A 12,779-nucleotide genomic window follows, 5' to 3' on the forward strand; every position below is an offset into this window, starting at 1 on the left:
CCCGCGAGCAAACAGTCCACCAACTTGCGCCGGATGCCGTAGTTTTACAAATATAAACCCTCCGGCTCTCCCTCGTTCTTCGTCTTCATCACACTGTCCCTCGCACTTCTAAAGTCCGCCATGTTGACTCTCATTCTCCTTTCCCTCAACGCCCTAAGCCCAGCCTCGGAACAGATCGCCTTGATATCCGCCCCACTCAAATCATCTTTCTGGGCGATGAACTCGTCGAGATCGACGTCTTCGGCAAGTGACATTTTGCTGGTGTGCAGTGTGAAAATCTTTTTCTTGGTAGCCGTGTCAGGGTTTTCAAAGAGGATTTTGCGATCAATACGACCGGGACGAATCAAGGCCGGATCTAATGTTTCGATCTTGTTTGTCGCCATGATTACCTTCACATCGCCACGGTCGTCAAAGCCATCGAGTTGATTGAGCAATTCTAACATGGTGCGCTGGATCTCCCGTTCACCCCCAGACGTGGATTCATAACGTTTCGTGCCAATAGCATCGATTTCGTCAATGAACACGATCGAAGGAGCGTTTTCGGCGGCGACCTGGAACAACTGGCGCACCAGACGGGGACCATCTCCGAGGTATTTTTGGATCAACTCAGAGCCGACAATGCGGAGGAAGGTGGCGGATGTTTGGTTTGCCACAGCTTTGGCTAGGAGGGTCTTGCCTGTTCCAGGAGCACCGTAGAGAATGACACCTTTGGGAGGTTTTATACCCATCTCTTCATACAGCTCTGGATGTAGTAAGGGGAGCTCGACGGCTTCCCGCACCTCTTGTATTTGGGACTCCAGCCCACCAATATCAGCGTAGGACTCCGTGGGTGCTTTGTCCAGTTTCATCACGGATACCAAGGGATCGGCGTCATCTGTAAGCACACCAACGACGGAGACCGACTTATGATGGAGCAGGATCGAAGCGCCAGGTTCAAGAAGATCCTTGTCGACAAAGGACATGATAGAGACGTAGTACTCGGGACCGGTGGCGGAGGAGACAATGGCATGATCGTCGTCGATCAGTTCTTCCAGATTACCGACTCCCATCGGGCTGCCTCGCATGTCATCGACCTTACTTCTCTCATCAGAGTTACGATCTAGGGGCTCGCCTTCCGTCGCAGCAGCGGGAGCTTGTGTCTGGGCAGCTTTCGTTTTTCGGATCTGTTCTTGATTTTCGACATATTCTTCTTCTAGCAACAGATGATCATGAACCCTCTGCATTCGGAGATATCGTAGTTTGCAACGGGCGGTTGGGTAAATGGTGGGCAACTTTGCAGCAGCACTTGGGCCTGCTTGCTTGCGCTTCTTGCGGCCGATTCTGGTAGTAGGTTGCGGAGGAGGTTCGTACTTGGGCTTATCCTTCTGAAGCGAATGTCAGTCTGAGTTCTCTCGAGTCACTGAGCCTGCAATACCTTCTTATCCTTGTCATCTTTTCCACCTTGACCAGGACCGCCCCCCTGCTGTGATGATTGCTGGTTCCCCTGCCGAAAGTGTCAGTATTGCGGCAGTCATGGCCAATGGGGGATCCATCTCTCACCATGTCGCAGATCGTGGAAAGGGGATTCCGAAGGACTGTGATAATACCTGTGAAGAGTTTGTGACAGGGAGAAAGGTTGAGATGGCAAGAATGTAAGTTTGTGGTAGGTGATTACAGCGACTTGGGGAGATGCGTGACGCTGCCTCGTCGCGCCTGGAGTTCTAGTGCCAAGATGTGGCTAGTGCAAGCAGTGGCTGGGGAGCCGTGGCTGATACGCCGACTCGCCGATGAGGAGAGGACCTTCTCCGATTCCCACCTGCACTCATCGGCTGCCTCATGCTTATGAAAAGTGAGGCTGCGTTCGACTTTGTAGGCCACAAACCAGGCAACACGTCCACGGGGCTGTGTGACACACTAACCAGCTCTTGTCGCTGTATTGATAACTGTCATCTTAGCAACTCGACTCGTCGGCTGAGACTTTCAGAGTTCGCATTCTCAGCCCACTTACTTCAAACCACATATCCTCCCATCCATCCTCGCACCGTCTGTTCTTCGACGTGATTCTAGCTCCCAGCCTCGTTCGTTCTCATTCCCTTTCCACCACTCAACGGTACTTCGTCTTCCTCGAAACTTGCTCATACTTTCGTCAAGGTCTATCAGCATCTCGGACTTCATCTGCTCGAGCATCGCCCCAAGGAGTACGACTGTCAGTCGTCACACGCCGAACGACCATAACGACCTGGCTCTTCTTTTTCTTTTTCACCGTTCTTGCTCTAGACAGACATCATGGCAGGCCACAAGGCAAGAAGGATAGCCAAGGATTTGGCGGATATCCGTGCGGACTCGACCTCCCAAATCTTCGCCGAACCTGTTGGGGATAGCATCACAGATTTGAGAGGATCTTTCAAAGGCCCGTCAGGGACACCGTATGAGGGTGGTACATACGAGGTCTCGATCAAGATACCTAATGAATACCCTTTCAAGCCGCCAGTTATGAAGTTTGTAACAAGGATCTGGCATCCGAATATTTCCAGTCAGACTGTATGTTTGTCCACGGCACTTGCCATCACCGAAAGAGGAGACTGACAGCTGCTATAGGGCGCCATTTGTCTAGACACTCTCAGCACAGGCTGGTCACCCGTTCTAACGATAAAATCTGCCATGATCTCGTTGCAGTCCCTGCTTAGCTCACCGGAGCCCAAAGATCCTCAAGATGCGGTCGTTGCGAACCAGCTCATCAAAAACCCCAAAGAATTCGAGAGACAGGCACGAGAGTGGGCAGTCAAATACGCCGGGGCTCCCAGATCTTTCATCGGCGAAAGCAGTGGTGGAGCTACCGACAAGGACATTGAGGCTGCCGAGAAGGAAAGTCAGGAGAGAGAAGCTCAAGCCAACATTGCAGTGTACGACGGCTACAATAAAGACCTGATTGACCGATTCGTCATGATGGGATTCGACGTGGAGCGCGTGGTGGAGGCATTCAACTACGTCGGCATTGATCGAAATGGTGGTCAGGACTATGAACTAGAAGAGGCGTACATGGGTGACATTACGGCCAGGCTGTTGGGCGAGCCTTAGGATGTCTCGGAACCTCAAGATTGATTCAATGCATAAAAGCGCTGGTGTTGATATGGTAGGGTTCGGCGGCTGCCCGTGCGTCAGCTTCGGCAGGATGTATATCACGAGAAACACGAACCATATTGTTGCTCTGGTAAAAGGCTGTCGCTTCAGTGATATTTTGCAGGTTTTGATGACGGTTCACTCAAGCGACTCTCGATAATGTATCGAATGCTAAACGCTTCCAATGGCAAGACTGAGACATGGTTCCATATTCAACCACTCTAGTAAATGATTCATAGTACCACAAATTGCTCCTCGTCATTATTATTGGAGGGATTTTCGGAAGTGAAATAGGGCGGAGACTTGTTCCCAGCTTCATACTCGTACACAACCATTCCGCCTGCCGCCACTTCCCAAAATCACCCCCACAACGAGCAGGCGGCCATCAAGCAAGAGAGATCAAACGTTTTCACCTGTGAATGCGGAAGATGTCAAGTTATCGGATGCCACAATGATTGAAGACGACGTCTACAGAGCCTCATCCCAGTACCGTTACTGGTCATACACCAAAGAATCTTTGGCTCGAATGCGAGAAGAGACCAACAAGCTCGCCTCTCAGCGGGTGAAGGCTGCGTTTCGACGCGTACATGCTGCTAACGAATCGTCACAGAATGGAGAAAACCACAATGAAGGCACAGGCAACAGCGCCGGAGCTGGTGCAGACCACGTCGAGATCGAGACTTTGACGGTAGATGAGGAGTTGAGGATTGTGGAATGGGGATGTTCTAAGATTATGGATATGGGCGAAGCCATGAATCCAAGGATACCTTCGCATGTGGTGGTATGTTGATATTCGTCCGTTTCACCTTCCTCTCGATTTTCCGCTCGATACATTTTGACAAGCACGCGTCGAGCAAATCCATGCTTGACTCGGCATCCTACGAGGATGATTAAACTTTCTATACCACTCGCTACGTCGCTCTCCTGCAAGCATACAAGTCCTGATCCAAACATGGATGCCTTGCCTCTGACAGCGTTGTGTCCAGGCCACAGCGATCCAGTACCTCCGCCGTTTCTACCTCACAAACTCTCCGATGACATACCATCCGAAACAAATCATGATGTGTGCATTATATCTCGCCACCAAAGCCGACCACTTCTACATCTCGCTATCACGCTTTGTCGCTGAACTCAACAATGTCAGTGAAGACGACGTGAAAGCTCCCGAATTCTTACTCTTACAAGGCCTCAGGTTTACACTGGACGTGCGGCATCCAATGAAGGGTCTTCAGGGTGGACATGTGGAGATGAACGTCTTAGCAGAGGAAGGCAGGTTGGGCAGCAGCATCACCAAGGCCAGCGGGAGCGAGAAAAGAGTCGGCGTCGCCGCTGACAACGCGAAGAAGCTCCTTGCCACAGCGGCACAAATGACAGATGCATACTTTCTCTACACGCCTAGCCAGATCTGGCTCGCTGCGATCATGATAGCTGATCGAGAGCTCGTGGAAGCGTACATCAGCGCCAAACTGGAGGCTCTGCCCCTTATGGCCAATGACTCGGACGCCACAACTGAACATTTTCGACAAAAGTTAATGGCTACGATAGCTTCTTGCGCTACTCTTCTCGAGTCTTATCGGAGTTCCGAAGACGACGCCGCGCAGCGCAAGGAAATGAGACGAATCGGCAAGAAATTGACCGTGTGCCAGAACCCGGAGAAAATGGATATCGTGGCAGTTGCGAGGGCGAAGGTAGCGGCGAAGAGGGAAGGCGCAGAGGGAACAGATGCAGAAAAAGCGCTCAAGAAGCGCAAGTTGGAAAGGGAACGACTGGAAAGGGACGGAGATGTATTTGGGCCTGAGTTGAGGGATGTCAAGGGTTGATGATTCAAAGTGATAATGATATTGGAAGTGCACCTCCTTTGCCGCACCTGGTATGCAATCTTCTTCAATCTCAACGCCGCGTAGGACGACAAAATCGTATATCTGATACCGTTGGCGTGTCGTGTCACGGTGACTGGTCGGTATCTCGGATGTTGCAACATTTCCTGATCGGATGTTTTTGGCAATCCCATCCCTCTTGTGTGATCCATCAGCCCCTTATTGGGACCAAACAGGTAATTCTTCTCACTGCGTTTTGATGGGACCTTTCAACGTTTGTCTGTCCCACTATGGGGTAATTTATGGCGTTACATTGGTGACATGATCTCGCGCGGGTAGGTTTCCCTTTCAGTAGTTTGCCATGTGCAAGGATTTTTTAACGATTGCGTATCTCTGAAAAGCGAGGCATTAATAGTTGCGGATGAAATCCAGCGTCTATCATCACCTATCTAACAGTGCTTCAAATATTGGCGACAGGAAAATTCACAGGGACAGCTTCACAAAATGGCGGGAGGCAAACACAATGTCGGCATCATTGGATATGGCCTGAGTGCTAAGACCTTCCATATCCCTTTCGTGAACGCGGTTCCGGATTTCAGTCTTTACGCTATCGTGCAGAGAAGCCCGAAGCCAGACGACGATGCAAGCAAAGACTGGCCCAACATCAAGCCATATCGATCTACGGAAGAATTGATGAAGGACGATCAAGTCCATGTCGTCATCGTAACGACGGCGCCGGTGTCGCATTTTGAGCTGGCAAAGGCGGCGCTGCTGGCGAACAAGCATGGTATACATCTCCCAGATGCTCCTGTGGGAATATGAATCAGGTACTAACTGACAGTCCAAAGTTGTTGTGGAGAAGCCGTTTACACCTACGTCGGCCGAAGCACAGGAACTCGTCGACCTGGCTAAATCTCAAAACAGGATTCTCACCGTCTATCAGAACCGACGGTGGGATTCGGACTTCTTGACGCTAAAGAAGTATATTAAAGACGGTACCTTGGGTCGCATCGTTGAATTCGAGACTCACTTCGATCGACATCGACCGGAGCCGCCAGCGGATAACTGGAAGGCACATCATGCCCCTGGCACGGGTGCAGTGTATGACCTGGGAACTCACCTCATGGATCAAGTTGTGAGTTTGTTCGGTATGCCCGAGAAGGTTACCGGGTTCGTGGGGTCGCAGCGCGAAGTGAATACCACAGGGCTGGAGGACTCCTGTACGGTGCTTTTACATTATGCTACTCCGAAGATGTTGGTCACGGTCAAGGCGGGAGTTGTGAGCCCGGAAGTGAGCCAACTCAGATACTGGGTTCGTGGGGACAAAGGCTCTTTTAAGAAGTTCCACCTCGATCCACAAGAGGATCAGCTTCGGAAGGAAGGTCTGAGACCAGGGGATAAAGGCTATGGGATCGAGAACGAGGATAAATATGGGACATTGAATATTTGCAGAGAGGGCAAGATATTCAGTGAGGTTGCTCCAACCGTCGAGCCTGCGACATACACGGAGTACTACAGACTTCTTGCTGCAGCGCTTGATGGAGATGTTTCTCAGGTTCCAGTTGCTCCTGAGCAGGCTGTGGGTGTGATAAGGCTAGTTGAGCTCGCTCGGGAGAGTTTACAGCAGGGGAGGACTTTGTCTGTATGAGAGTGATCATGGATATATTTCTTCGACAGATTTGAAGCGACCGTAAGCATATGAGGTAACCTGAAGTGCATTGCAACGGCGACAGTGGGTGTTCCTGAAGTACGAGGTACTTAGCGGATTATGATGCATCCTCTCCCATAAGGCTGCGAGGCTACGCCACGGTGAAGCGTGCCCCACAGACTCCAATTCCGCAACAAAATCTTAATGGAGAAGGTTCGTCGAGAGCATTTCACACTGTCCTTGCTGCACGCTGCTATCAGGGCCACGTCCTGCATTTTCACCTGTGGCATCCTGAAAGGCAGTCTTTTCAGCCCTCAATTCCCATGTCCAATGGATGCAACCGACTGCTTTGCGGCTCGGTTGGCTCCAACTTGGTCACTCCATACCTGACCTTTCGCACGAGTTGTTGCCGATACGAGCTCTCTGTCAGCCATATCGTACGCCTTGAGAGGTATCGAGTAGCAGATTCGAAATGCTGTTGCCAGTCGGAAGGTGGACATCCACCTGGAGCCTTCTCTCCGCTCGACGCGCCTAACAGGTCCTTGGGGACCGCGCACAATGCTCGCCGCAACGTTCCACCCAACGGCTGGTTGCCAGGAGCCTATCGAGTTGCAGGTCGTGGCCTTCGGCGTGACTTGAACATTCAAATGCAGGTTTTCCATACCCGCTCGGGGTCGTCGCTCAAGGCTCCAAGTCTTCCTAAGAAGCCTCTGGCCCCTCCACAATCTGCCACTCTTCTCCCTCCACCGTCCAGCCTCCCACAGCGAACAAACTTGCCACATCCTCCCTATGTTAGCGTCGGCCCACTCTCTGTGGACAAATCGAGAGCCGGCATTGGCGCGGGTGCAGATATATCACTTCCCAACAGCCCGGTCCAAGCACGAGAGCGTGAGAAAGAGCGTCATAGGAGAGAGGCAGCAAGACAGTTAGAACTCGCACGCGAGAAAGAGGAGAAGATTCGAATGGAGCAGAAGCTGATCAAAGCCAGGGCAGAGAAACAACGCGCTCAGGAACAAGCAGCCGCGAGAGCGAGACAGGAAAACATTGCAAGCAAACGAGAGGAATGGATGCACAGGTACCGTGAGGCTCAAGAGCTCGCTAGAAAGATTGAGTTGTTTCCGTGGAGCGACAAGGCCGGCATCGATCACTACCTTCAATGCTCCCGTCTGCTGGAAAGAGCAAAGCACCTAGAGGCTCAACTCACGGAGTGGTACAGTGAAGGAGGTCCCAATGAGCAGACTAGAGACCTTGGCAACGCGATCTATTTCGATGTGAGTGATGCACTTAGTGATGAAAATTTTGCGCCGATCCTGAGAGAGCTTAACGACACCGACCGTTACTGGGCCTACTTCCGGAATCCAGACATCATAAAGGACGAGAAGCCTGGTACATCCTTGCCGACACGGATTAGACTCCGGTTATACGAGATTCTTTGGCTCCGTTACCAAGTGATTGACACTGCTTTGGTGATTGCAAGGACATTGCACGATCTCCGACAAATACGAAGGCTCAAGGCTCAATTACTGTGCTCGACGGAAATCTTCAGCCACTATAAACTCACCTTCCCGCTCGAGCTACTAGCGAACGCGATCAATGTGAATGCGGAACGTATCATGGATGACTACTTCCATCTCAGACGCATGTCGGGGCTCTTCTACAAGCCTTCGTCGCGACGGTTGAGGAAGCTGTTTTACGAAAGCGCATTTCCCCTCCACGCCGCGAAGCTGCGCTGGTTGAGCAGAAGTGCTGTCCGTGATCTGCGCCAGAATTTTGAAGGACTTCTGGACACCACCGTCCAGAGAGAGCTATTTCCGAAACTTCGACCTCTGATTGCGCACAACCGAGATTTTGTAAGCCTCCGAAACACTTACACCGGCGCGATCAATCTATTCAATAATCCCCTTTCTTCCCCATCGACTCGACTGTTAATGAAGATACAAGAAGCGTGGGGCCATCTCTTCAATACTCAAAGGGATGTTCTGCTTCTTACCGAGTTCCTTATGCTTTGGTCTGGCGTACGCAAAATATGGCTAGATGGTCCTAGCCGTCAAGGAGATCGTCATATAACAAGAGCCTCTGCTCCGGCAGCCTCGCATGGGCCGCGTTACAACGTCGAGAAGTTTCGGGCTAATGTTAAGCACGTTGTACCCTGGCGGACTCCTACATCTCTCTATCCCCTCGGCACGGCAATTCCAATCCACTACGTTCTCACGTATTCAGGGCTCCAGATGGTGTTGCCACGGTTCACTGGCTGCAAGATCCTAGGCTTCGACACGATACAGACAGCGAAAACCCGCGGGACTTCCTTAGTCGAGTTTCTGATACTCGCAAGTGACCACGAGGTGGCGATTATCCATATTGCTTTAATGAGCCAGTTGAGCCTCGTTTCGAAGGAGCCTTTCGTTGATATCATGCAAGACGACTCAATTCTGAAGGTTGGTGTTGATGTCGAATTCCAGAGACAACTGTTGCTGGACGGTCCTTCCATTGAACTGGAAGGCGCCGTCGAGCTCTGTAATCGTCTCAACTGTGATGTATCTCCTGGTATAGTATCTTCGAAAGACCGGTCTGGGAGCATTATATCATCAATGGCCGCCCAAGTTTTCGGTTATCCTTTACCCGCTGTCAACCTTCCACAGGCCCTCCGAGACTTGCTTCTAGGGACAGAATTTCGTGCCATTAGAAGGATTGGATCAATTGAGCCCCTACAACTTCTTACACGTGGGTAACAAAGTTCCTTGAAGCGGACAGTGTTAACAACGATCACTAGATCTTGCCTCGCGCGCCTACGCAGTGTTGCAACTATACCGAGTATTTGCAGACGAGAAGACCAAACCGACGTCCAGCCTGTTGCTTCAATCCAACATCGATGAACCTTCTTTAGGCCCTGTCCTAGTCTACAGGCAATCCGGTGTGAATAATGATGGCTTGCTCAGAAAACGAGGGCTGCCTCGTCAACGACTGCTTCATCTGGCCAGTATTGCAGAACACTGGGCTGCGACAATTTTCTGGGCAAGAGTACATACAAATGATTTCAAAAAGCTTTCTAGGCGAGAACAGAAGGTCAAACGGGAAAAGGCTGTCAGAAAGCTAACTGCCTATTCCTTATTCACGACTTTCAACGAGAGTTTGGATACAATTCAGCGACACATGGGCATGCGCTTGGTCGCTACTGAAATTCTGGCTATTTCACACCAAGCAAAGCTGCCCCTGCGCCCACGAGATGTTGAATTACTCGACTTTTGGCGTAAGTGGACGCGTGAGGAAAATTTCCCTCAGAGCGAAGTGCACGAGGATGCCGAGTACGGTATATCTGCAGCGGACTTCAAATCGCACGCACCAGGCCCAACTCAACAGCTTAACGACCGTACCACCAGGTGGGCCGGCTCACACACAGTTATGGCGAAACCAAGCGCAGCTCGTACGGTGCAGTCCCTGCCACGATCAGGCCAAGCTTTGCGTAAGTCGCCACACGATCTCGCGACACGCCCCTCGCAAAAGAAAACCCGGGCTCCTTCGACAGCAGCAAATAGGCGTCGCCTTAAGATAATGAACGCAGAGCAAACCTCGACCCCTTCCAAGCCATCACGGAATGCTGTTGTCTCACAGAAGCCACGTCTAGCAGATCTGTCTGCCCGTCTAGACTCGCAACCATTGAATGTTGGACAAGGCATACCGACGTGAGGGAGGGAGAGGAAGCAACAGACGATTGGGGGAAGGGGACGAAGGGTCTTGAACTCGAAATTCGCAGCGGCCAGGAGGTTCGGAAGGGACGAGTCGGAAAGAGCGAGGAAGCTAGGAAATCAGGAGAGAGAAGAGATGGGGATGACAGCAAGAGCCCTGCATTCTAACCTCGTGTCAATATCACGATGACTTGGTGGGTGCAGGCGAGAGACGAGAATAGAGTAGGTCAGAAGGGGAGAAGTAAGAGGCAGGTCATCGTGTGAATGGCTGTCATACGAGCACCGGCTGACAGAGCGTAGAAGGAAGCAGTCAGCGGTCGAGTTGAGAAGAGCGGGCAGCACTCGAGGCCAAAACCAAGATTGCGACGAAGGCGAAGCTGGAGATGACGAGAGCCAGAGGAGAGGTGGTAACAGTGAGGGCATTGCCATCTGTCAGCCCCAGTCTCCTGCGACTTGGATCCCCCGTCACCATGCATTGCTCCTCGAGGCCTGACTGACGATGACGCTGCCGTTCTATTTCAACCGAGATACGGTGCCAGCGAAGACCAAGTTCCAGACCTCATCGGCGTCTCTGAGCTCCCCTGTGGAGAACGGAGCAGTCGTCGAAGTTCGGTGGAGACAAGGCAAACCACCTGAGTGCCGGCAATCCTCGTTCTTTCTTCGCTGTTTCCCCCGTCAGATACCTTGTAATTGTTCCCTCTTCTCCATTTCGATTTGTGCAACTTTCCCAGGCGCTAGATCCTGGATCCCTTTGGTAGACTCCGAAGCCAGACCGTGGACGGGAAGCTGAAGGCCCAACGAAGAGGATTTCGACTAGAATGCACAGCTGGTGGAAATGTCTCGGTACATGCATTCGGCAACTCACATCACATGGGCGCTCTCAATGGCCTCCTGTTGACTATTTGGGCGCAGTTTCCGGATATGTGACAGCTTCAAGAGAGAGTTAATTTGGCTTCTTGATATTTTCTCTTGTGTGAAAATCAGGCAACTTTTTTTTTTTGCTCGATGATCGATAAGAAGATACGAGACCTTGGAAGATGAGAGATTGAGAGATGAGCCACGGAGATGGAAATGTAGAAAGCTGGTCGTTGGTATGCCTCCATCCCCCCTGCCTCTCCAAGCTCGATCAGGCAATGGGCCAGAAGGGGAAGATAGGCCAGAACAAGATCGAACTTTCGACCAAGCACCGAGTACATGACTTGTGTCAATCAGTAGTTTCCCCCTTCGGTTTTCTCCCCTTGCACGCGGCACTTACCGTCTTGTCTTTTCATTGTTGTAACTCGTTGGCCCGGAGCGCTTCGTGCCGTCATCGACTCGGGGTCTACCTATCACATCATCCCCATCGAATTGTCTTGGCGGCCCCTACACCGTAGCTCACACAAACGTTAGCGAGGGTGGTTTTGTGAATCGTTCGGGGTTGGTCATTAGTAATCCCCATTCTGGCGCCTCTTTAAACCCAACCAAAGCGTAGCCTGGTGGGGTATGTATGGCCGGATGCGGCTCTAGCGTGGTTGAGAACGCGCTAGTCCCTAACCAGTCAATGTGCTCAAAATAGGCATGGTATTCCTGGGCGATCATCGTCGTTCGAAGAGTACCTAAGAGGGAAAGAAATCTCAGCTCCGAACCCATCATCAAAATCATGGGGACCTTTCATCATCTTTCTGTGAGCACTCCGCGGACATCGCGCAAAAAAGCAAAAGGACTTTCAGTCTGCTTAGGTCCGACCTTCCTTCTTCCTCCCTTCCTACCTGACCTGGGTTACTACCTAGGTAGGTAGCTAACTGCAACGAGTAGGTGTTGTGTATCCATGGATGGAATACGGAGTACGAGATACACCACAATGACTAAGTTACCCACTTCATGCACGGAGGACTCGTTGTTTGACGCCTTAGTCTAGCGTGTTGGTGTGCAGAAACGTTGTCGTGTAAGTAAAGTGTAGGTATTGTAATAAACCCCCAAAAAACACCAAAGGCAAAAACAAAGAAGAATCCTCCGTGAAGTCCGGCATCAGCCTCGCGTACGCAACACGAGTCAAGAGGGGGGCCAGAAAGAACTTGAATCCTTTGGGAGCCTCCACTTCGAGCCACCTTGGTTCCTTTCTTTTCGCTTCTTTGTTCATCCGGTGTCCTTTCGGCGCGCTATAGAGCGTCGAAGGCAAAGCAAAGCAAACCACAGACTCGAGGCTCGGGCATTAAACAGATTTGGTGCATGGTGGCTCACAGAAACACCACCACCCCTGCACCCCACCCCACCCACCTACGAGTACCCATAGCACCTACCTACCTACCTGCTAGATCGGATTACATGTTACAGTTCCTCCTTACTCGAACTACCGAGGATCTGCTCACGAGTCGTTGACCCCATGCTGAAGGTTCTCGTACATACATACCTCCATACCCAAGACTATGCCATCATGGGGGACGCGTGGGGGGACTAATTTATCGGACCAGGGTGCAAGAAGCCGGAATAGGTTAGCTTCGTTAGCGTTTTTGACCAGGGTTCGTATGCCTGCAACAGGGAAGGTCGGGGCTG

The 12,779-nt window shown here is 51.5% G+C and overlaps 5 protein-coding genes across 5 annotated transcripts; 4 read left to right on the forward strand and 1 right to left on the reverse strand.

The window, feature by feature from the left end:
• Positions 1 to 44: 44 nt before the first annotated feature.
• Positions 45 to 1,542, reverse strand: Z520_07382 (uncharacterized protein; the record flags this gene model as incomplete). The annotated part of the gene is made up of 3 exons (XM_016777880.1): positions 45 to 1,364; positions 1,415 to 1,483; positions 1,540 to 1,542. 3 exons carry the CDS (start codon positions 1,540 to 1,542, stop codon positions 45 to 47), a joined length of 1,392 nt encoding a protein of 463 aa, XP_016630786.1.
• A 723-nt stretch (positions 1,543 to 2,265) lies between these two features.
• On the forward strand, positions 2,266 to 3,057 carry Z520_07383 (uncharacterized protein; the record flags this gene model as incomplete). The annotated part of the gene is made up of 2 exons (XM_016777881.1): positions 2,266 to 2,520; positions 2,578 to 3,057. 2 exons carry the CDS (start codon positions 2,266 to 2,268, stop codon positions 3,055 to 3,057), a joined length of 735 nt encoding a protein of 244 aa, XP_016630787.1.
• Positions 3,058 to 3,550: 493 nt separating this feature from the next.
• Positions 3,551 to 4,919, forward strand: Z520_07384 (uncharacterized protein; the record flags this gene model as incomplete). The annotated part of the gene is made up of 2 exons (XM_016777882.1): positions 3,551 to 3,880; positions 4,086 to 4,919. 2 exons carry the CDS (start codon positions 3,551 to 3,553, stop codon positions 4,917 to 4,919), a joined length of 1,164 nt encoding a protein of 387 aa, XP_016630788.1.
• A 501-nt stretch (positions 4,920 to 5,420) lies between these two features.
• Z520_07385 (uncharacterized protein) lies at positions 5,421 to 6,564 on the forward strand (the record flags this gene model as incomplete). Its single annotated transcript, XM_016777883.1, has 2 exons — positions 5,421 to 5,703; positions 5,765 to 6,564. The coding sequence occupies 2 exons, from the start codon at positions 5,421 to 5,423 to the stop codon at positions 6,562 to 6,564; spliced, it is 1,083 nt and encodes a 360-aa protein (XP_016630789.1).
• Positions 6,565 to 6,887: 323 nt separating this feature from the next.
• On the forward strand, positions 6,888 to 10,248 carry Z520_07386 (uncharacterized protein; the record flags this gene model as incomplete). Its single annotated transcript, XM_016777884.1, has 2 exons — positions 6,888 to 9,285; positions 9,335 to 10,248. The coding sequence occupies 2 exons, from the start codon at positions 6,888 to 6,890 to the stop codon at positions 10,246 to 10,248; spliced, it is 3,312 nt and encodes a 1,103-aa protein (XP_016630790.1).
• Positions 10,249 to 12,779: the final 2,531 nt, after the last annotated feature.

Source organism: Fonsecaea multimorphosa, assembly GCF_000836435.1.
Source record: "Fonsecaea multimorphosa CBS 102226 unplaced genomic scaffold supercont1.15, whole genome shotgun sequence".
Lineage (NCBI taxonomy): Eukaryota > Fungi > Ascomycota > Eurotiomycetes > Chaetothyriales > Herpotrichiellaceae > Fonsecaea > Fonsecaea multimorphosa.